The sequence below is a fragment of the Pelobates fuscus genome, chromosome 6 (assembly GCF_036172605.1).
Source record: "Pelobates fuscus isolate aPelFus1 chromosome 6, aPelFus1.pri, whole genome shotgun sequence".
NCBI classification, from domain to species: domain Eukaryota; kingdom Metazoa; phylum Chordata; class Amphibia; order Anura; family Pelobatidae; genus Pelobates; species Pelobates fuscus.
The window spans coordinates 166,409,037-166,433,381 of NC_086322.1; the positions used below are offsets into that span (position 1 = coordinate 166,409,037).

The 24,345-nt window shown below is 41.6% G+C and overlaps 1 protein-coding gene across 1 annotated transcript in view; it reads right to left on the reverse strand.

Moving 5' to 3' along the window:
* The window catches only part of INPP4B (inositol polyphosphate-4-phosphatase type II B), a 640,126-nt gene that overhangs the window by 118,697 nt on the left and 497,084 nt on the right, over positions 1–24,345 (reverse strand). Inside the window, exons 10-11 of the mRNA XM_063458461.1 lie at positions 8,402–8,532; positions 6,869–6,973 (exon numbers count right to left, since the gene is read on the reverse strand). Of these exons, the coding sequence (XP_063314531.1) occupies positions 6,869–6,973; positions 8,402–8,532 (236 nt within the window). The remainder of the gene's footprint in view (positions 1–6,868; positions 6,974–8,401; positions 8,533–24,345) is intronic.

The window sequence follows — 24,345 nt, forward strand, 5'->3', positions numbered from 1 at the left end:
CGATAGCTTGGTGTCCATACGGAACAGAGCCGTGTACCTGCGTATAGTGCATAACCACATTAGCATCGCCAAGAAGGCAACTGGGGCGAAGTGTCCAATTCCGCATGATGGCCTGGTCTAGGCTCGTACCATCTGTGTGGGCCACGTCCGTCAGGGCCAACATCCTGCACAAAGGACCCAGCCTATCCGGCTGTTCATGTTGCGCCGGGCAAGGCGACGCTCGCCCCCTTACCTGGGGTCCCGAGCCGTACGATTCAAGTACGAGGCTACCTGGGGATCAAAATCCGGGTCCCCCGCCGCCTTGTCCGGCAGGACGTCAGGGGCATCCTGCCCGAAGTTACTCGCGGGCCTCCCTTTCCAGGGGTCTACGGACCCAGTAGCGCACGAATTGTGCTAAGTGGTCGGGCCGCAACCAACATGAGGACCTGGGGTGTCAGATAGAGCGAGGGTCAGACAGAGGTTTACCTTTAGCATCCAGAAAAATGTCGTCACCCGGCAACACCCTCTGTGCCCGGCGCGTCCTCATCCTCCTAGCGCCAACCTGGGTCAACACCACGGTCCTCGTCCCAAACATCTTCAGCCATCGAAGGGAGTTGGTCTGCCCGCCACTCATCCAGTACGGCCATGGTATGGGGGGGGGTAATGAGGCCTCCTCCCCTGCGCCCGATAGATGGTGGCGCCGGGCCGGCGAGGTAGACAACCTCGAACTCTGTCGCTTCGCCGGAGTCTTGCCTTCCGGGAGCGTGGACCAGGGCCTTCACCCTTCCAATAGCGCAAATGCGCACTTGCCTGCTCTCTCCCATGAGAGTCTGACTCAGCCGAGTCGTCTGCCAAGCGGGGGTCCCTCTTGCACCCCTGTCCGGAGGGCCCTCGCCAGGGCTGTCTCCACAGAGGCGGACCCTGCCGCATCCATTAATGCCTGCAAACTCTGCTCCTGTGCAGAGGCCTCCATAACGTCCGAGATGATGATACGTGCTACCAAAGGAGATAGAGAATGGGTAGCACTAGCAGGCAGTAGGGGCAGCACCCCTACATTTGGCAAAGGCAAGTAGTAAACGCATGCCGGCTCCTCAAACAGGGGTCCCGGTAATGGAGCCGCCGGCCCAATAGCATGCGTAATATGGCACTGACAGCACAGGCCAAATCATGGGGCACAGACAAAGCTGGCCAATCAAGGGGCACTGACAGAGCAGGCCAATCATAGGGGCACGGACGGAGCCGGCCAATATATGGGCACAGGTAGCACCGGCCCAGTGGTATATGGAGGCAAAGCGTAAATCCGTAGAGGTGACAGGCAAGCAAATCTCGGCACAGAGGCACGTTGGAAAGCTGTACCAAGGTCCCCAGGTCAGGCCCAGGGCAGTGTAAGGGATAGCGACCCAGCAGGGTCTCCTGTCGGAAACATGCAGATGTAATGCAGTAACCAATCCATAAATAGTCCAGGCAGCATGTATAGAATAAGCAGTAAGGGCACAGAACCCCTGCACAAAGAGTAACTGCAAACCGTAGTGTACAACGCAGACATGCAATGCACTGCTACCTGTAGTGAGACAGGGGGACACGCTCCAAAGAAACAACCTCAAATCACCTTTGAGAGGTATATATATACCTAGGGGGCAGAACATAGAAAATATGGAACCTAAAACCAGAAATGTAAGCCCCAAATATATAAGGGGGTCTGCCAGAAACAGACGTTCAGTATGTAATTGCAAAATGGCAATGAAGCACAGCATAGCGTAGCATGCGTCACAGGCCCAGATACAGGACATAGCCGACACTGTTAAAGGTGGAAACCAGAAAGTGTTTGCTTACAGTACATATAGTACATTGTGTCCTGTCTTGACCACAATGCACCTAAAGGAGACATTGTGCCCTGTCTAAATATCGTAAGCAATATAAGTAGTTTACAAAATCTACAGCGCCAAAGTCAAGCATTTACCCCACTATACGTTCCTGAATGAATCAGGTTTGAGAGGTGAAACAAGCACCTATGGAGATACAGTAGTGTGACACAAAGAAAACCCCGAATTGTACAGGAGGGACAGAAAAAATAAAAAGTGTGAGAAATAAAGCAAAAACAGCTTTAATATTATCTCCATTAATGAGCAAACCACCTTCAATAGGAGAAAACATTGCACATACCAGAAAAAATAAAAAAGTGTTCTGCGCCTTTAAGTGAAGGGCGCACACGCGGCAAGCACCTAGAAAGCCGCGCACCCCCGGACCCGGCCACGTGGTCACGGAAGGAGAGGGCTCATGGAAGCCGCAGCCCGCGGCAATACAGAAGCTCCCAGCATCCTCCCCACGCTGCCCGAGCATAGCCGGAGAGTGGCGCGGCGTGGAGGGGGGGGACCGGGGAGCAGGCAGGGGATTCCCGCTCGGCGGACGAAGCCGGCGGGCGGGAATCAGTACACGACGCTCGAGGGACCGCTGGAGTCTTTCTCCGCGGTCCCGACGGTCGGCGCGGGAGGCGGTCGGAAGACCGCTTCACGGCGACCGTAAAGGCAACAGGCACACATAAAAGCAGAAAGCATAAAAACGGAACGAAAACAGTCAAAGCAAGACTAAGAAGAAAGAAGTAAAATTACAAAATACCAATCAGTAGAATGAGAGAAAGAAGTAAGAATTAAATAGTTTGCAAAACAAAAGGGGTATATATACAATAAATACACAGCCACCCAGGAAAAACCAGGAGGCAGTGGTACTCTGACCTGTACTGTTCTGCGGAGCAGCAAAGAAAGAGGAAATGGTGGCTTAGGAGGAGCCTTATATAGATACCTTATGTTTTTGTCTTTGGTGTTTATCTCTCTGTTAATGTGCTGCTGTGGAGTTCTAGTAAAGAGAGACTTAAGCAAATATGAAGCCTCCTGTCATGCTATAAAATTCAGTATAAAAAAGTTGATAAATATCAACTCTTATAAACAGATATAATTAAATCAAAGCCATTGTCTGAAATATTGCAAGATAATGTATTTTATAGTCTCCGAAACATACTCATATCCACTATTTCAATAAAGGATGGACAAATAAAAGCAAAATTGTAGTGTTATCATACATTGATTAGTTAGCCATGCATCCCATGTTTCAAATAAGTTTCATGCTACTTTTATTTTAAAAGGAAAAGATCTTGACAGTGAAGGATTTAATGTGGAACAGCAAAATGTGGGACTAAAAAGAAATAAACATTTTAAAATAAATAACTTGTTGATAAGTGTTCTTCTCTAATTGATCCCTGAAGATTGACTTTTGATTGAGAATAGACGATTATCTACAGATAGATATATGGTTTACTGCTAAATGTATATTTTATTTACCGTATTTAGTTTCCTTGTAGAAATACTTAGCGCACATTCTTTGGTGTAGCTATCGTTGTTGTGCTTCTACTCTTGCGTGTATCACTAGTGACATTTACACCCTCATCACATGGCAAACCTACCAGTATGCATAGAGAGCACTATTATTTATGATTGTTACTTATTTCAGCATAAACAAACACATAACAGCCTATATTCATTGAAGTTATCTAAGTATGTCACATTTTATGATGCAGTGTCTAAAGAGTAATGTAACTATCAACAACTTTTGTCATGTGTTATAAAAACACAAATGTACCATCTCCAATTTGACGGGTGCTTTCTTCTTCCAGCAATATACTCTCCCGCGCTGCCGAAAGTGATCATATCTCTATGACACTTAAAGCCGCTGTTTCTCTTACATGTCATTTGCATAATGCATGAAGATGAAAGAAAAAATAAATAAAAGTTATTTGGTACAATCAAAACCATACCTAGCTAACGAAAGGATATTTTGCTTGTCAGCGGGATACAACATAACATAAGCCTGGCTCTTTTTCCTGGAGATTTCCTCATTACGGATTTGCATACAGTTTGTATTGCTGTCATTTTGTTCTTTGCTGAATATGTTCCCCTTTTGTACTCAAGAAACTGATTAAACTGAAAATGCAGGAAAATTATGTGCCGAAAAATAAAGTCTTTGCATTGCACATTGGCCTGTTTCGGGCATCACAAACCCTGATTTATTCCAAGTAGTCTTTTACAGGGCTTGTAGAAATGGAGATATAAAAGTGAAGCATGGTTTCAAGGCTGTGTAGCAAGTGAGTGCAATAAACTGGAGGCTTGTTCTATAGCTGTCCTGGGCAGCATTATTTGTCTAAGAATGCATAAGTCACTTCTCCCTGCTGACCACTCTAAAATACATTGTGTTTTGGAACTATGTTTTTTCTCCTTTATGGTCTCTAGGAGACAGTTGTTGAAAGTAGAAAAAAAAAAAAAAACCTGTATCCTTTTTCGAGCCTGGCCATGTGCTAGAAGTTATAAACAACATCATCAAGTCCCACAGCTCACAAGATGATGGGACAAATCCCAAAACGACGCAAGACTCCAAATCCCACACTGTTTTATGGAAATGAGTGTCACAAATCATGCAGACAGATACATACCTTCTACACTTCCATCAAATTACTTATGGAGAACTTCTCACTTAATATGCATACATCGTATAACTAAATGTAATATTTATTAAATACAGTAATAGAAAAACACACATATAGCTTCAAAAAATCTAAAGCTAATAAACTAAAAAATAAAACTAATAAAGATCATATACTGGCATTTTATATAGGTAATGTAATAAACAATCATTGTATTTTATCTCTAATTTACTGGAACAAGTGGTGTTATAGAGTTTTACATAAGAAATGCAGTGCATTACAAGAAGTGAATTTGTTTTGAAAGCAGAAATTCTTTGGATGAATGAATCACTGCATTTGTGGCATATTCAGAAAACATTTAGGAAATTTAATAAACCAGAAAAAGGTGGAAGGCTACATTATCTTGTCATATGCATTTCTAGGGACAGTTTTAGAAAAATTTCAGTAAAAATGATCTGCATTGTGCACAATACATTGCTAGCACGTATATAGGTGTAGAGAATGGTGCTTTTCTGACTGATTGTCCTGTATCTTCTATGGCATCTTTATGCATACCTAATATGAAGATGTATTACAAATAAATGAATCAGAGGCATTTGGCATTGCATCTGGTTTAATACAATTTCTGTGAGTAAAACCTGTGATGTTGCAATGGTGGGACACGTAACGGCAGTGGACACTTAGCCCAAAAAGCTTTTAGTACTATATTGTATTTTGGATGTCACCTTGAAACAAAAGGGCTTTCTGCAGAATAAAGTTATAGAGTTAAAATGTCAACGTTACTATTAATCTTCCAATTATTGACAAGATAAGTGCATCAGTTCACTACAAGTTGAAGCCACATTTTCCTGAAAATTCCGGTATTGTTTAGATGAAGAAAATTCAACATGGAGAGTTCAGAGATCTAGGACTGATTAACATTCTTAGGATGTTCTATAGATTTCAGTTATTTATAATAGCCATCTTGGCTCTCAATAAAATTAAGCCTTTTTTTCTGATATCTTGTATTCACTGCCAGAAGCTACATAGTCCTTGGATTACAAAGGTGCATTTCTCCATGCAGAGTCTATCAAGTAGCAGTACATCTTGAAGAAAAACGTGACGGATGGTAAAGGTCACTGAACATGGTGGATAATAATAGAGAAATAACCCACTGGGCCTTTTACCTATATCCAGTTTATTTTCTACTGGTTTCTCATTTTCTGCCTCTCTCTTAATGCTACTTCTTCAGGGTCTAGTTTGACTTCTGCTTCATTTTCCTTCCTAATTATTATTTTATTATTATTTTATTATTTATATAGTGCCATCAGATTCCGTAGCGCTGTACAATGGGTGGACTAACAGACATATAATTGTAACCAGACAACTGGACGTGCAGGAACAGAGAGGTGGAGGGCCCTGCTCCATGAACTTACATTAGGGTATAGTGGGGTATAGTGACACAAAGGGTAAAAGTAGGGGTATGAAGTAGGTTGTTAGAAAAGTATTCACTGAGGGCTTAGTAGGTAATTTTTGACAGTTGCAGGAGAGGAGTCATGGAGGTGGGGGATAAAAACCTGCTAACAGTTTAATTGATACGCTTTCTTGAAGAAGTGAGTTTTCAATGATTTTTTGAATGAGTGGAGACTGGGTGAAATTCTTACGAAGAAGGGAATGGAGTTCCACAGAAGAGGTGCAGCCCTTGAAAAGTCTTGGAGGCGAGCGTTAGAGGTGGGAGTACGGAAAGAGGATATACGAAGGTCTTGGCAGAGCGCAGGGGCCTCGACGGGACACTAATGAGTTGATAACTCTTATTAATCTTGCCTCTTTCCTGCATGCATCCTCTCTGCTTGCCCACTACAAAATGGTGGTCAGAGCACTTCCTATGAATTTGTGTCTGTGCACTGTAAAAGCACATCCAGTAATATCAAAAGATTTCATTGCTTCATTTTGTTTCAGGTAAACATTAATAACATTCAATGGCAAAATTACAAAATTTTTACATCAATATGCTATTAGTTAATTACTCACCCTTCAGAAAATTGCATAAGAAGAACATTTACGAGCAACGTTGTAATAATTACTATTTTATCAACTTTTAGTCAATTTACCAATTTAACTAATTATGTCAAAGGATATTTCACTTGCCCTTGAAGGTCATTGGCTTTCTATTTAGTTTTACAGAGAAGTAGGTAACTCAAAGAAATCTAGAAAACGTCAGCATGGATGAAAATTAAAAAGCAGATATAAGGCAGTTACCTGAACATTTATGCTTTATAAAACAAAAGCAAACGATTTGCAAGATAATCAAAACAATTAAAATTTCACTTGAAGCACAATTAGTTCAGGGAAACTAGCTACAAAGGCATTTGTTCACACAATTTTGTATATTAAGAGAGCCCTTTTAAACATAATATTCTTCTAAATCAGCAATTTTACCTTTCAACTTTTGACTGTGCACACGCATTCTTTGCAAATGTAGATTAATTGGAACAAACTCTAAACTTTTTTCGCCTTTACTACAGCTGGATTTGAAAGAAGGCCCTGGGGGTAGGAGGGGAGAGAAAAAAAAAAAGAAGAAATTAAACATTTTAAGCACCAACATGCTAACAGCAAGCAGATGGTTGTTTTCTTCTCTCCATTTTTTTCCAAGCTGAATATAAGAATTTTATATTTCTGGTTCATTCTTTCAATTTTATCACTCATTCGATTTTAAGAAATAAAAAAAAAAGGTTTTTATAGCTCTATCTCAGCATGCACTTTTGCGGTTAATCTACAGAGCAATATTTAATGTGCAGATATGCTAATGCATTTTAAGTGACAGATGTACCCTGCTGTCTGCAACAGGGACTCAGCGTGGTGAAAAATGATGCCCGTTTATCACACATTATGATTTGACTGCACTTAAAATATAGCATTAAATAAAGTCAAAAGCTGAAGTACAACTCATTTTTATTTACTTGTCAGAATAAGAGTAATGAATACACAAAGCTCTCTTCTAGATTTACCTCCTCAGTGTGCTGCCGTGTTGTTTGGAACCCTTGTGTGTTTTTTGTATTGTTGCATGCATCTTTTCTATTAAAGAAACATTGCTATCACAGTAGTTAATTGTTAAGCATCTACACGGCCCAATGGCTAATCTATGGCCATACTCCTACTGGCTCTGTTCTCAAATGGAAGCTGTCTGTAACAGTTAGAATTCCTTCGTAATGTCCACATGCTCAATGTGTACTTCTCTTTATCTGAAAGTTATTTCAGTAAAACTCATGCTCACTCAAGAGCTATTGACTGTAGAGTAGATCTTAGAGAACAAAATTGCCCATGAAGCAAGGATGAATACTGTAAAGGAAAATTTTGGATCAGAATATTTTTGATATATAATATTTTTTTTTACGACCAGTATTCCTTCAATGCAGAAAAGTTGAGTGCTTGCTGCCAGGCAGAGAATGGGACAAAACGCAATAGTATTCTAGAATTGTATTTTATGTGTTTGGAATTTTTTCTAACTGTAGAAGGCAGCATAATTTAAAATTAGAAAACAAAAGCACATGTAAAAAAATAAATAAAGAAAACGATGGACTGGCTCGGGCACAATAATCACCTTGGAGACAAATGAATCAAAAGCATGAAAACATTTCTGAAAAGGAAAATGTGAGTGACAGAGTTCTTAACAGCAGGCATAGCATAACTAGAAGCCGAGACCCCAGAGGAAGTCAAAGAGATTCTCAGTACAGATTATTTTGTTTTCCTCATGGAAATGCATTCAGCCGACACAAGCATACAATAGAAATATCTTATGTCTATGAGATGCCACAGTTACAAAAATGCCGGTCAATCTAAAAATCTAACTGCTTACATACAATTGCAGTTAAGCAAGGTAGATACCAACCCGACTGTATAGTTTCCTTAAATAAAAGATTGTCTAGAATTACAACTGTGAGACATTTAAATTAACTAATAAGATTTTGTAACCTGTGTATTTCTCTAACTCTGCAAGGTTTTCTTGGTAGACCGACACCATTTCCTCATAATGGGTGATGACGCTTCGACGCAAGTTGTCCCAGTGAGGTGACAAATCACCCAACTCTTTCAGCTCTTCAATTCTGAATAAATGAAAACACATTTCTTATAGTACGTGCTCATAAGAGATATTTTAATGAAGAATTTACATTGGTTCATATTAAAACTATTTTTTTTCTCTTTCTCTGATATAAAAAAAGGTGAGATGTTATCAATAAAAGTTGTGCAAAGGTGATTGCATTTAACTAAGATGGTAACCAGTGCAAGTATTCCGCACACAAAGGCACAGTATGGACAATAGCTTCCTCATACAGAGGACACTAATTAAACTTATTTATGAGGTCAGAGAAGACTTTTTACAAACAAAATATTGCAAATTATTTTCAACTCTTTAAAAAAAATGTAACACTTAATTTTAAAAAAATTAACACTTAATTTTAATATTTGTAAACATAACGCATGAGATCTAAAATTAAAATATCTGTATGTATGACACCATCTCATAGCATATTACATCACGTTGTCATAACCCAAGCACTATATGTGAATATAAATATATAAAGAAACAGAGCAAGAGAAATAGACAGACAGACAGACAGACAGAGAGACAGAGAGACAGAGAGACAGAGAGACAGAGAGACAGAGAGACAGAGAGACAGAGAGACAGAGAGACAGAGAGACAGACAGACAGACAGACAGACAGATAGACAGATAGATAGATAGACAGATAGATAGGTAGATAGGTAGATAGATGCATGCAATTGTAAATTAAATGTACCAATAAATATAACAACAATATTATAAAGGAGAAGCAAATGACAGCATATCTTACCAATAATATTATTGTCACCTTGAAGTAATGAAAGATGTATTGCCCTTCAACCCTTTCTGTATGTACATATATGTCTAGAATAGATGCTGCTATATATTTTATATACTAGCTTGACATTCTGTTGTACGTACAATGTTGATTGAATTGCTGAGTCTTTATAAAAAATAATTACTCCTAATACCTAAAATCTTAGGTTCTTATTTTTTATTTGATCATAAGTACTAAAATAAATAAATGCAGATTTTGAGTTATATAAATCTGAAAAATCAAGCATTGGCAGGACAATGAACTTCACTGACATTGCCCAAGTATTTAATCCTATTGGAATAAAGTCAAAACAGTAATGGAATTGGGCAGAATACATGGCGTAGAATTAGCTACACACTTTCAATCTTAGATTGGATAAGAAACCAAAACACCATTATTCAAACCATTTGTCTTGGCATAAAAAAACGCCACTATCGCAAAATTTGAACAAATTGTTTTTCCTGTCACAAAACAAACACATTTCTTCAAATGAACACAATATACATTTTATTTTCATATAAGTCTGTTTCAAAACAATACAAAAAATATAAAATGGCTTGATGTCACTTTTGGCTAATTTTCTGTTTATAATGTTGTGAAATAAACAATACACAAACAAGTTAACATTGTTGTATTGTTTATTCTGTAATGTTATTATGATCTAAAGAACCATTAGAGTCACCCAGACCACTTCAATCTAGTGGCTTGGGTGCAGTGGTCCTGTCATATTAACCATTCAAGGTAAAACATTTTGGTTTTGCAGAACCAGCAGTTTACTTTGAAGGGTTAAACACACCTCTAGTGCCTGTTACAATGAAAGCCACTGGAGGCAATACTGCTGCAATAATCAATTATAACTCAGTGACATGATATTGCAGCCCACATAGGGCTCCTCTACGAGGAGCTTTGGATTGGACCATGGTCAGAGGAGGCCATGCTTCCTCCATGATGTTGCGGGAAGTGGAGCAGTAGCACTGACTGAGCTACTATGCTGGAAAAAGGTAAGTAAAATCCTTTATTTCATAATTTTATGGCACACTGGAAGGGGGGAACCACTATAACTGTGGACAGAGACACTAAAGCATTAGGAATACAGGTCTGTATTCTTAACACTTTACTGTTCCTTTCATTTCTGAATTATAGTCACAAAATCCTTGTAATTTATACATTGGAAATGTAGCCATAAGTGAGACCCAAGATTAAATGCTACTTGAACAAAGCAAGAAAATAGTTCTAACTTAGTATTTTGAGACAAATGTTTTAGGAGAGTTTTCTTTAAATAGTACAATGAGTATGTAATAAACTAATAACAGTTTAGGTAAAAAGGTTCAATCAGGAAAACATGTTAAGTCAATTGATCATTTCTTCTAGATTTCTTTTGATCCAGTCACAATTGGTTTTTTTTTTATTTAAAACACCAATCTCCCCCTTCACCACCAACTAGATGCATACAAGTTACTGGCTTTAACTTGCAAAGGGTCCTATAAAATACAGGTATCTGGTTTAAGACATCAGTCTTTATATATGCATGCATCCTACAATTATACAGCAATAATGTTTGCATTCCTCAAAATGTCAGCAAATTTAGCTATGTACAACTACAAGGGTTACTCCAGCAAAAAAACAACAGCATTTTCTTTAAAAATTGCTTTTTGTTAGAGTAAACCGTGCTGTACTGGTATGCATACCTCCTAACGTCGGCATCCTGCAAACTGGGTGTGAGGGAGATAAAGGGAATGGCCAGTGATTGCATCACTGACTTCACCACCACAGCGGTGGAGCTGCCGGAAAGGGTGTGGCCAGGCCATGCTACCTGTTCATCACTCAGGCCAGGCCCACTGAGGGCTGACCCTGCAGGGAGCACAGTTTTAGTGCTCCCTGCAAGGTCCTAGCATCATAAATATAGCGAGAGTGCATCTATTGATATGCTCACACTATGAATATTGGGGACAGTTCCCTGGTGTCCCCAAAAGCAGGGGACACCAGGGAACTAAGGTGGGACCGGACCCGAAAATCATGACTTTCCCAACAAACTCGGGACGATTGGGTGGAATGAATAGGTCCTCTCTCCTCAAATGAAATAAGCTAAGACGTATCTTTATTTCAACACTAAGGCCAAATTCGCGCCTCAGTCCTATTGCTGGAGAGTCAGTAAGGGTAGGGTGATTGGAGGACATGGACATGTGGGGGGAGGGACATGCTGTCATTGGAAACCTGTCACCAGCATACTGATCGGGCTGACTTAAGGCATCCTAGATGCACAGAATTCAAATAAGCAACAGGTAACGTTTCTTATGAGGTGGCTAATGATGCCCTAATGATGTTGCGGGTATGGAGTGGTCATGGTGCTTGGAATAACCCTTTAATTTTGCTGCCGGACCATTTTTACATTGCTTAAAATATCCACTGTATATTGAAAAAATAGTTATATTTTTACACTAAAAATTAAAACTTTTATTTAAAAATTGCAGTTTGGTATAGAATATAGTTTTAGTTTTTTAGTTTATCTAGTAAAGTAAATACATAAAATATACAGTATAAAAATATGAAATGTATTTAGAAATAGCTGATTTTATAAACAAACTAAAGAGATAAAGAGGGATTTCTTTTTTTATGCAGATGTAGATTTGTACTTGGGATTATAATTATATTAGTATGCACAGTAAATTAGTATTCTGGGAAATCTACATCCACGGCAAATATTAAGAAATAGAGTATTTATCTCAGGTTAGTTTTAAGATCAAAACTGAGAACATATTTTACTTCAATTAAAAAACAAAACAACAACAGGGATTTCGCTCCACTTTTTTACAAATATATTCTGTTTTTCTTAATGTATTCACAGATATATTGTGTTTCTTTATGCTTGGGAGATGTATTTATTTTTCTTTCCCATGTATAAATTTTTATCGAGATCTTTAATAAGCAATGATAATATGTATAAGAGAACACATACATGTAAGTACATATTTTAAAAAAAATAACCTCCTTTCTAAATAATAATAAATAAATCGCACTAAATCGCAAGATACAAAAGTTTGACTACCCCTGCTTTGGAGCATCACATAGCTATCCTGCACTAAAACCTGCAGTGCCTGGCTAACTCATAGTTCGAGAATATCAGCTGATCACACTCAGCCAATGACAAGAGCCCTGCACTTGATCAGACAGTGAACTTCCTGCTCTCTGTTGGCTTTAGTGGAGGTGGGGAGCACTGCCAGGTGGTCTCCAGAAAGCAAATGGTTTACCTACTTAAATGGAGGGCAATCCTGGCACTATAATCACGACAGTGCACTGTAGTGGTTATGGTGCTTGTGGTGTGCCTTTACAATAAAATATGGCAAAATACTGAAAACTGGCCTGGCCATAAGTATGCAAATATGCAATACTGCCACGGGACTCAGAACAAATTGGAAGGGGTGGTGGGGGGACTATTGATATTATGATATTTACTTGACGTGAAAGTCATAGTGGATGAGAGGGGAAATTTAAGAGGAGAGGACATCACACAAAGTTAAATTCTGTAATGGTAAGTGCACGTATTAAAAAATATTAGCAGACCCCTTAAATCTGCTATTCTGTAGAATTGGTAATGACTAATAATCAATGAAGAGTTGTTATTGTGCTTATAGGTAGAATAACTGTGAATACACTTACTACAGAACACAGTGCTATGATTTTTTTGCGTTCAAACAGATAATGTAATGAAACACAATTGTAGGGAAAAAGCAATTGTGTCTGTAAAATTCCAACACAATGGAGAGTAATTATCATGTTATAAAGTAAATGAAGAGCTTTATAAAAGCAACACATTCTAACTCTACTGGAAAGTTAATGACCTTTCCTAAGTATTTAATTATAACCCTGGTAGACCTATTTCTTCAGCTATAATATTTTCTACAACTAAATTATTCTTCCTTTGTCATAGTCCTTTTGTTATCATACAAGCACAATATCTAGATTGCAATAAAACTCTGCACTGCCATTGTTAGATTATTATTTTTTTTTATATAAAGACCTCAGTCCTATTGCAATGATGTAGAGGTGGCATTGCTGATGCGGAGTAGGATAAGAAAAACAGTTGTATTTCTATATTGAGTTGCTCTATATAGAAATTGGAATAGATGAAAGTTTTGTGCAGATCACATATAATAAGGAAGCAAACATAAAGAAGCTTAAAAGTATTATGTAATGCAGCCAGTCAATTACATCAAATTCCATATATTCGGATTGAAACCTCTGTCCACTGTGCACCATTGCTTCGAACATATAGAAGAAACAGAAGTCATTATTAATATGTCATCCAGATCAATATCCTCTTGAACTGGATGACATATTTTGATCTACAACAGCCAGGTTTAGTTGAGGTAATCCCAAAGTGATAATTGAAAGTTATGGTTTGGTTCTTTAAATATAATGAACATAATCATTTATTGGGACGGATTAAGAATACTACGGATAAACATATCTCAAACAGATGCCCAAGGAACAACTTTACAGAAAGAAAATTAGGCTTATTAAAACCAAGTTTGGCTTCTCAATGAATTGGTTTAAATGAAAATGTATTGCTTTTCCAAAATACACTAAAATTACAGAACAGCTCTCAAGCTTGTAAGGAATGTGGCTTTGTTATAGAAAAGGATTGTGTAATGTAATACAAAAATATATATGACTTTTCAAAAGTTTTATTGCTGGCATTATATGACAGTGATATATATTAGAGAAACATTTATTTTAACCTAACTGTGATAATTTAATTTGCAAAAATAAGAAAAGAGGGAGGCTGAAGGTTACATTTCAGGTTTTTGAAAAATCTATTTTTAAAATAATTTAGAATGGTATCTCGGTCGATGTGTTTAATGTATCGTGATTGCACTAAGCTAGATTTACTGTCTGCATCCTCTGTCCATTTGTAAAAGCCTTCCAAAGTAAATCATTTTAATAATAAGTCTAAACAAAACTATAGATATTTTATTGCAAGAGCAAATTATAACATTATATCAGCCAATGCCAGGGGCAGACTGACAGAATCCTGGGCCCCCGGGCAAAATTAGGACCTGGGCCCCCTGCAGACATATACTGTATACAAGGAAAATGTCTACGGTGAATGCGGAAGTGACGTGGATAGAAACACCACGTCACTCCCGATCACCTTAATGGACAGAAGGTGCGGAAATCGACCTCACAATAAACAGAAACCGGATTGGAGGATGCGATTGACGGACCGCCCACCAGATGAAAAAAAACTGCACATTTAAAGAGCAGAAAGACGACAGAAACACCAATTCCGATTGAAAAAGCCCACAGAGCGTGGGCGAAATGCATCTCGGAGGCAGAGCCAACTACTGGGACATTTATACTTTATATACTAGCAATTGGACACTTTGATTTTATTCCTTTTGATTTTATATTTAAAGTTGCAATAAATTTATATTTTCTATACTAAGTCCCATTGGCTTTCTACTCTCTCTTGCTGCTAAAGAAGGGCAGGTGCCCCCCTCTAGAGGCACCCAGGTCTACCATCCAGAGCCAGGTTTTCATTGGCAAAAAAAAAGTTGAGCACAACCATAACCAATGTGATTTTCATTTATGCTGAAACATAGTACACTAGGAAGTCTCCCTTTTTCGTTTTTTTTTTTTTTGTTGAGAAAACTCATTCCAGTCAAAAGGGGGCAGTGTCTCCATACGACACTACTGTGAAAGCGATTTGAGCCTGTCCCTTTGAGGCTCTAATCCATGTGAGTTTGACTATTATAAACATCACTATAATATATCATCATTTGTGGATTTACACTATATTTTGTTGTATTCTTATGTTTCCTTTGTATGTACCAATATACATTTGAGTTTTAACCCTATTTTAGGGTAAGTGTATATCTTTAGCGCTCCACTCACTTGAATGCACTAAACTCACTCTGGTTCATATACTATATATATTGGTGTAGATGCACCATGTATTTGCATTTAAAGAGAATGTGTGTTTCTGTGTAAATTCACTATAAGTGTGTATATATGTACAGTTTCAAGAAAAAAGTATGTGAACTCTTTGGAATGATATGGATTTCTGCACAAATTGGTAATAAAATGTGATCTGATCATCATCTAAGTCACAACAATAGACAATCACAGTTTGTTTAAACTAATAACACACAAAGAAGGAAATGTTGCCATGTTTTTATTGAACACACCATGTAAACATTCACAGTGCAGGTGTAAAAAGTATGTGAACCCCTAGACTAATGACATCTCCAAGAGCTAATTGGAGTGAGATGTCAGCCAACTGGAGTCCAATCAATGAGATGAGATTGGAGGTGTTGGTTACAGCTGCCCTGCCCTATAAAAAACACACACCAGTTCTGGGTTTGCTTTTCACAAGAAGCATTGCCTGATGTGAATGATACCTCGCACAAAAGAGCTCTCAGAAGACCTACGATTAAGGATTGTTGACTTGCATAAAGCTGGAAAGGGTTATAAAAGTATCTCCTTGCTGTTCATCAGTCCACGGTAAGACAAATTGTCTATAAATGGAGAAAGTTCAGCACTACTGCTACTCTCCCTAGGAGTGGCCGTCCTGTAAAGATGACTGCAAGAACACAGCGCAGACTGCCCAATGAGGTGAAGAAGAATCCTAGAGTGTCAGCTAAAGACTTACAAAAGTCACTGGCAAATGCTAACATCTCTGTTAGCGAATCTACAATACGTAAAACACTAAACATGAATGGATTTCATGGGAGGATAGCACAGAGGAAGCCACTGCTGTCCAAACAAAACATTGCTGCACGTTTACAGTTTGCACAAGAGCACCTGGATGTTCCACAGCAGCACTGGAAAAATATTCTGTGGACAGATGAAACCAAATTTGAGTTGTTTGGAAGAAACACACAACACTATGTGTGGCAAAAAAGAGGCACAGCACACATCAAAACCTCATCCCAACTGTGAAGTATAGTGGTGGGGGCATCATGGTTTGGGGCTGCTTTGCTCCATCAGGGCCTGGACGCATTGCTATCATCGAAGGAAAAATGAATCCACAAGTTTATCAAGACATTTTGCAGGAGAACTTAAGGCCATCTGTCTACCAGCTGAAGCTCAACAGAAGATGGGTGTTGCAACAGGACAATGACCCAAAGCATAGAAGTAAATCAACAACAGAATGACTTAAACAGAAGAAAATACGCCTTCTGAAGTGGCCCAGTCAGAGTCCTGACCTCAACCCGATTGAGATGCTGTGGCATGACCTCAAGAAAGCGATTCACACCAGACATCCCAAGAATATTGCTGAACTGAAACAGTTCTGTAAAGAGGAATGGTCAAGAATTACTCCTGACCGTTCTGCACGTCTGATCTGCAACTACAGGAAACGTTTGGTTGAAGTTATTGCTGCCAAAGGAGGTTCAACCAGTTATTAAATCCAAGGGTTCACATACTTTTTCCACCTGCACTGTGAATGTGTACATGGTGTGTTCAATAAAAACATGCCAACATTTCATTCTTTGTGTGTTATTAGTTTAAGCAGACTGTGATTGTCTATTGTTGTGACTTAGACGATGATCAGATCACATTTTATGACCAATTTGTGCAGAAATCCATATCATTCCAAAGGGTTCACATACTTTTTCTTGCAACTGTATGTCTTTGTGCGACGTGTTAGGATATTAGGATTTATAGTACCGTATATACTCGAGTATAAGCCGACCCGAATATAAGCCGAGGCCCCTAATTTTACCCCAAAAAACTGGGAAAACTTATTGACTCGAGTATAAGACTAGGGTGGGAAATGCTGGTAAATTTCTAAATAAAATTAGATCCTTAAAAAATTATATTAATTGAATATTTATTTACAGTGTGTGTATATAATGAATGCAGTGTGTGTGTATGAGAATGCAGTGTGTGTGTATGAGAATGCAGTGTGTGTGTATGAGAATGCAGTGTGTGTGTATATGAATGCAGTGTGTGTGTATGAGAATGCTGTGTGTATGAGAATGCTGTGTATGAGTGCAGTGTGTGTGTATGAATGCAGTGTGTGTGTATGAATGCAGTGTGTGTGTATGAATGCTGTATGAATGCAGTGTGTGTGTGTATGAATGCAGTGTGTGTATGAATGCAGTGTGTGTGTGTATGAGTGCAGTGTGTGTGTATGAATGCAGTGTGTGTGTATGAATGCTGTGTGTATGAGTAGAGAATGCTGTGTGTATGAATGCAGTGTGTGTGTATGAATGCAGTGTGTGTGTATGAATGCAGTGTGTGTGCATGAATGCAGTGTGTGTGTGTGTATGAGTGCAGTGTGTGTGTATGAATGCAGTGTGTGTGTATGAATGCAGTGTGTGTGTATGAGTGCAGTGTGTGTGTATGAGTGCAGTGTGTGTGTATGAGTGCAGTGTGTGTGTATGAATGCTGTGTGTGTGAGTGCTGTGTGTATGAGTGCTGTGTGTGTGTATGAGTGCTGTGTGTGTGTATGAATGCAGTGTGTGTGCGTGAGTGCAGTGTGTATGAATGCAGTGTGTATGAGTACAGTGTGTGTGTATGAATGCAGTGTGTGTATGAATGCTGTGTGTATGAGTGCAGTGTGTGTGTATGAGAATGCTGTGTGTATGAGTGCAGTGTGTGTGTATGAATGCAGTGTGTGTATGTGTGTGTGTAATGCAGAGTGTGATGCAGAGCCTTGGTGGGGGGTGGGCATTTTTATTTTTTTATTATTATTTTAATATTTTTTTTGTTTCATTACATTTTGTATTATTATTATTTTTTTATTTTATTATTATTTTTTATTTAATTATTATTTTTATTTTATTATATTTATTTTTTTATTATTATTAATATATATAAATTTTTTCGTCCCCCCTCCCTGCTTGCTAGCTGGCCAGGGAGGGGGGCTCTCCTTCCCTGGTGGTCCAGTGGATGGGCACTGCGTAGGAGGGGGCTGTGGGGGCTGCAGAGAGATGTTACTTACCTTTCCTGCAGCTCCTGTCAGCTCTCTCCTCCTCCGCCGGTCCGTTCAGCACCTCGGTCAGCTCCCAGTGTAAATCTCGCGAGAGCCGCGGCTCTCGCGAGATTTACACTGTGAGCTGACAGAAGAGCTGAACGGACCGGCGGAGGAGGAGAGAGCTGACAGGAGCTGCAGGAAAGGTAAGTAACATCTCTCTGCAGCCCCCACAGCCCCTGTCTGTATTATGGCAATGCAAATTGCCATAATATAGACAATTGACTCGAGTATAAGCCGAGTTGGGGTTTTTCAGCACAAAAAACGTGCTGAAAAACTCGGCTTATACTCGAGTATATACGGTATATTTGATGGTCGTGTTAGGATATGAGGACTTTAAAGGGACACTATAGGCACCCATTGAAGTGGTCTAGGCACAGTGTCCCAGGTCCCTTAACCCTGCAAATGAGGGGGGCACTATAGGAAGCTGTAGTGCCAGGAAAAAAAAAACATTTTTCCTGGCACTATATTTTCCCTTTAAGTAGATAAAAACTGGAGGGTGGGGGGTGCTGTAGTGGGTGCAGGGGAATAAAGGTTGAAGTGGGTGCCCGGGGCATAGGGGCTGTAGAGGTTATAGGTGCTGTAGTGGGGGCAAAGGCTACAATGGGTATAGACGCTATAGTGAGGGCACTGAGTAATAGGGGCCATAGTGGGAGTAAGGGGAAATAGGAACTATAGTGGGGACAATGGGGTAATAGAAGCTATAGTGGGTGTAGGGGGGTGATAGGGGCTCTGGTAGGCATAAGGACTGTGGTTGTTGCAGGGGAATAGGCAGGGGCGGGCTGGGCCGGGGGGCAGGGAGGCAATTGCCCCCCAGGCCGCCCAAAATTATTTTAGGACCGGCCGCGGCGGGCCGGCCCTTTAACCCCTTAAGGACCAAACTTCTGGAATAAAAGGGAATCATGACATGTCACACACGTCATGTGTCCTTAAGGGGTTAAATGCTGCAGCCGCCGAGCGCTCTGTAAAGAGCGCTCAGACGGCTGCAGCTGCTTTTCCCTCCCTCCCCTCCCCTGTAAGTGGCCGAGCTGCACTCCGGTCCGCGGTCCCGGCCGGAGTGATGGGAAGGTGCACACTGAGTGTGCACTTCCTGTCAGTCCGGCCGGGTACAGGAAACAGAAACTCCTGTTCCGCGCGGAACAGGAGTTTCTGTTTCTTGTACCCGGCCGGACTGACAGGAAGGTGCACACTGAGCACCTTCCTATCACTCCGGCCGGGACCGCGGACCGGAGTGCAGCTCGGCCACCTACAGGGGAGGGGGTAAGAAGAAGGGGGGGGGAGGGGAGGGGGTAAGAAGAAGGGGGGGGAGAGAGAGAGTAAGAAGAGGGGAAGGGGGGAGAGTAAAAAGAGGGGAAGGGGGGAGAGTAAAAAGAGGGGAGGTGGGGGGAGTAAAAAGAGGGGAGGTGGGGGCGAGTAAAAAGAGGGGAGGTGGGGGAGAGTAAAAAGAGGGGAGGTGGGGGAGAGTAAAAAGAGGGGAGGGGGGAGAAAGAGGGGTGGGGGGAGAGTAAAAAGAGGGGAGGGGGAGAGTAAGAAGAGGGGAGGGGGGAGAGTAAGAAGAGGGGAGGGGGGAGAGTAAGAAGAGGGGAGGGGGGAGAGTAAGAAGAGGGGAGGGGGAGAGTAAGAAGAGGGGAGGGGGAGAGTAAAAAGAGGGGGGGGGAGAGTAAAAAGAGGGGAGGGGGAGAGTAAAAAGAGGGGAGGTGGGGGAGAGTAAAAAGAGGGGAGGTGGGGGAGAGTAAAAAGAGGGGGGGAGTAAGAAGAGGGGAGGGGGGAGAGTAAGAAGAGGGGAGGGGGAGAGTAAGAAGAGGGGAGGGGGGAGAGTAAGAAGAGGGGAGGGGGGAGAGTAAAAAGAGGGGAGGGGGAGAGTAAGAAGAGGGGAGGGGGAGAGTAAGAAGAGGGGGGAGAGTAAAAAGAGGGGAGGGGGAGAATAAAAAGAGGGGAGGGGGGAGAGTAAAAAGAGGGGGGAGAGTAAAAAGAGGGGAGGGGGGAGAGTAAAAAGAGGGGAGGGGGAGAGTAAGAAGAGGGGAGGGGGGAGAGTAAGAAGAGGGGAGGGGGGAGAGTAAGAAGAGGGGAGGGGGAGAGTAAGAAGAGGGGATGGGGAGAGTTAGAAGAGGGGAGGGGGAGAGTTAGAAGAGGGGAGGGGGAGAGTAAGAAGAGGGGAGGGGGAGAGTAAGAAGAGGGGAGGGGGGGAGAGTAAGAAGAGGGGAGGGGGGAGAGTAAGAAGAGGGGAGGGGGGAGAGTAAGAAAAGGGGGGAGAGTAAGAAGAGGGGGGAGAGTAAGAAGAGGTTAGGGGGGAGAGTAAGAAGAGGGGAGGGGGAGTAAGAAGAGGGGAGGGGGGAGAGTAAGAAAAGGGGGGGAGAGTAAGAAAAGGGGGGGGAGAGTAAGAAAAGGGGGGGAGAGTAAGAAGAGGGGGAGAGTAAGAAGAGGGGAGGGGGGGAGAGTAAGAAGAGGTTAGGGGGAGAGTAAGAAGAGGGGAGGGGGGAGAGTAAGAAGAGGGGAGGGGGGAGTAAGAAGAGGGGGAGTAAGAACAAGAGTGGGGAGTAATTAGAAGAAGGGGGTAAGAAGAAGAGGGGGGTAAGAAAAAGAAGGGGGGGTAAGAAGAAGAGGGGGGAGTAAGAAGAAGGGGGGTAAGAAGAAGAATGGGGTAAGAAGAAGAAGAATGGGGTAAGAAGAAGAAGGAAGGGGTAAGAAGAAGAAGGAGGGGGTAAGAAGAAGAAGAGGGGGTAAGAAGAAGTAGGAGGGTTAAGAAGAAGAAGGGGGGAAAGAAGAAGGGGGTAAGAAGAAGGGGGGAGTAATAAGAAGAAGGGGGTAAGAAGAACAAGGGGGGAGTAAGAAGAACACAGGGAGGAGGGGGGTAAGAAGAACACAGGGGGGTGAGAACACACAGAGGGAGGAGTGAGAAGAACACAGGGAGGGTGGAGGGGGGATGAGAAGAGCACAGGGAGGGTGGGTGAGTGTGAGAAGAGACCGCTAGGGGAGGGTGGGGGAGAGGAGAGACCACTAAGGGGCAGGGGAGAGCTCTAAGGGACAGAAGGGACAGCTCTATAGGACAGGGGGCAAGACAGGGAGCTCTTTAACACTACGCAGACACACACACACACACACACACACAATGCATCCCTATACATACACAGAAACACACAATGCACCCCTATACATACACAGAAACACACAATGCATCCCTATACATAAACAGAAACACACAATGCATCCCTATACATACACAGAAACTGAACATGCTTCCCTTACACACAGAGAAACACACAATGCATCCATTACACACACACACAATGCAACCCTTACACACAAAGACAATGCATCATTTGCACACATACACAGAAACATACAATGCAAACCCTTACACACACATGCAAACACACACACTGTTTTTCTTACATACACATAGAAACACAATGCATCTCTTACACTCAATGCACACACATACAGACACACACCTTGCATCCCTTATGCATACAAACACAGATTCACACAATGCATCCCTCACACACAACCAGAAACACATAATACATCCCTTATACACAAATACACACTGCTTCCACTACACACAAACACACTGCATCACCTGCACAAACTGGTATCCCTATAAACTACATACCATAAGCACACATATTAGATCCTCTACAATAACTCATAACACATCCCCTACACACTCCACTCCCTGTGAGCGAGCTCATGGGTGGGTGGAACATATAAGTGGACTTATGAGTGGGCCTTATGGGCATACTCACCGTCAGGCACTGGGGCCCAGACCTTGAGCTGTGTAAGAGGCCCCCAAAAAATGGAGCTGCTTCCAATTCTCCCAGAACGTTGAATTTTGTGACCACAGTTGCAAACAGCCTCCAGAGGTCCTGTTCTACACCAGACCAGTGGAGCCAAACTGCAGCCCATCATCATCCTCATCTAATTGTAAGTAGGCAATCTAGTATATTATTAGTGACACTAATCTATAATTTACCTCACATTAAAGGGACACTATAGCTTAATGAAGTTGTTCTGGTGTCTATAGCTGGTCCCTGCAGGCTTTTTAATGTAAACACACACTGTGTGCAGCACTGGCGTAAGTTCATATGGCAGATCATATGGGTGGGGCATTGTGATGTCACATGGGGGGGGGGGCGGCAAATTTATATTTTGTCTAGGGCGGCAAAAATCCTTGCAACGGCTCTGATCCTGGGCAGGTGCACCAGTCTACTGGTGACCCACAGGAGGGGAGTGCACTGATTGCACTGCACTCTCCTCCTGCCCAGACCCGTCTTGACCGCAGTGCAAGTGCTCTCTGCCCCTAATTTACAGTGGCTCACACTCACAACAAGCAGTGCTTGGAGCCCTTTGCAGAGACGGAAACAAAGAGGTTCTGCGGCAGCTGGCCGTCCTGCAAGCATTACATTAAACAGCTGTTCCCCATGCAGCCACAGGTGGCGTTGTGCTGGGAGACTGTGATTATTCTTCACTTCCTCCCAGCCTACAGAGCAGCGCATGGGGGAGAGAGGAGGAGGCATGATTTAATCTTGAATAAATCCTCTAAGCAAACCTTTATAAATTTGGGGGGATCAGCTCTGTTTCCACAGTTTATTGGTGTTTACTCTCATCTCTGTATTAATATTGAGGGATGTCTAAGTAGTAACATCAGTGTGTGTCAGCAGGGCCAGCCGTTGGGGTGGGCAAGCTGTGCGGTCACGCAGGGTGCCATGACAACAGAGGCGCCCGGCGGCCAACACAGCTCACAAGTTGGGTACACCAGCATATTTAATTTAAACGATTCGCTGGTGGTCCACTGGTGCGCACCAGCAGTAGGTGCAGTCAGATCATATCCTCTCCCTCGTGGTTCCGGCGCTCAGTTAGTGAGTCAGAGCACAGGCTCAGAGATTCTCAGCCTGTGCTCTGACAACATTGAAAGTCAGAGCCGTGAAGGAGCGGGTATGGCAAAGAGCTACTGATTAGCATAACATCAATATCCGTTATAAAACCAGAAAAAGGTGGGCATGGATGGTGAACTGATTTGGTGGCGCAATGGGCCACTTGACTGGTTTTGCCCCCCAGGCCTAAGGCTGCCAGCCCTCCCCTGGGAATAGGGACTGTACTACGTGCAGAAAGCAATAAAGGCAGTAGTGGGGGCAGGGAAAAAGGGCAGTAGCCAAGCTGTTACTTTCCTGCACAGCGGGCAGGCCCCCCAGAGCCTCGGGCCCTCGGCCCATGACCGATTTGTCCGAGTACTCAGTCCGCCCCTGGCTAATGATGACAAATGTCAAATCTTCTGCTATTAAGTCTCCATTTTAGTAAATTGCATTATGTTCAACAAAATATTTTCCTTTCACTTCTTCCATCTTGTCCTTTGGGAAAGGTGTTGTTAAAGTACATCTCAAAAATATTTGTTAATACAATAATCCTTTCATCAAGTATTGAAAGGAAATATATATATGTATAAAAATAAGAAAAACTCTTCCCTGTCTTTAGTATGTGAGAGGATCCTACAGCCATACACAGGCAACTTCATTTGCAAAGTGATTGAATCTGAAAATGTTCCCTGCTTTACTCCCTGCAAAGTGCAGCGACATCACCAGTTTTGACGAAGATCAACTACAGTGTGGCCAGTGAAAAAAAAGATGTGTGGGAATATAATCCCATTGTACAGCACTGCGTAATTTGCTGGCGCTATATAAATAATAATAATAATATAATTAGTAGGATTTGATCTTTATGTTTTTAAGGTATCTACCAAGTCTTCCATGCTTAATACATTGCACAGGGCAATGTCTGAAAATGTTGCTTGATTTGTGCATGAAAAAAAATAAAAAAAATTCTTCTGAACCACTTTGGAATTCGATTTTACTGTCCATGAACGTATTTAGCTTGATTGAATTTTTATACCAAAATGACTGCTGGATACGTAATATCAGCTATTTTTGGAATGCCAGAATTAAAGGGTATCTTTGCAGATGTTGCTTTATACCGGCACTAGTGAGCTGACCCCTCACTTGCATCCTACTCACTTCTTTGCTGCACAATTTGCACTCTGCAAGTTGACATTTCTCGAAGGTA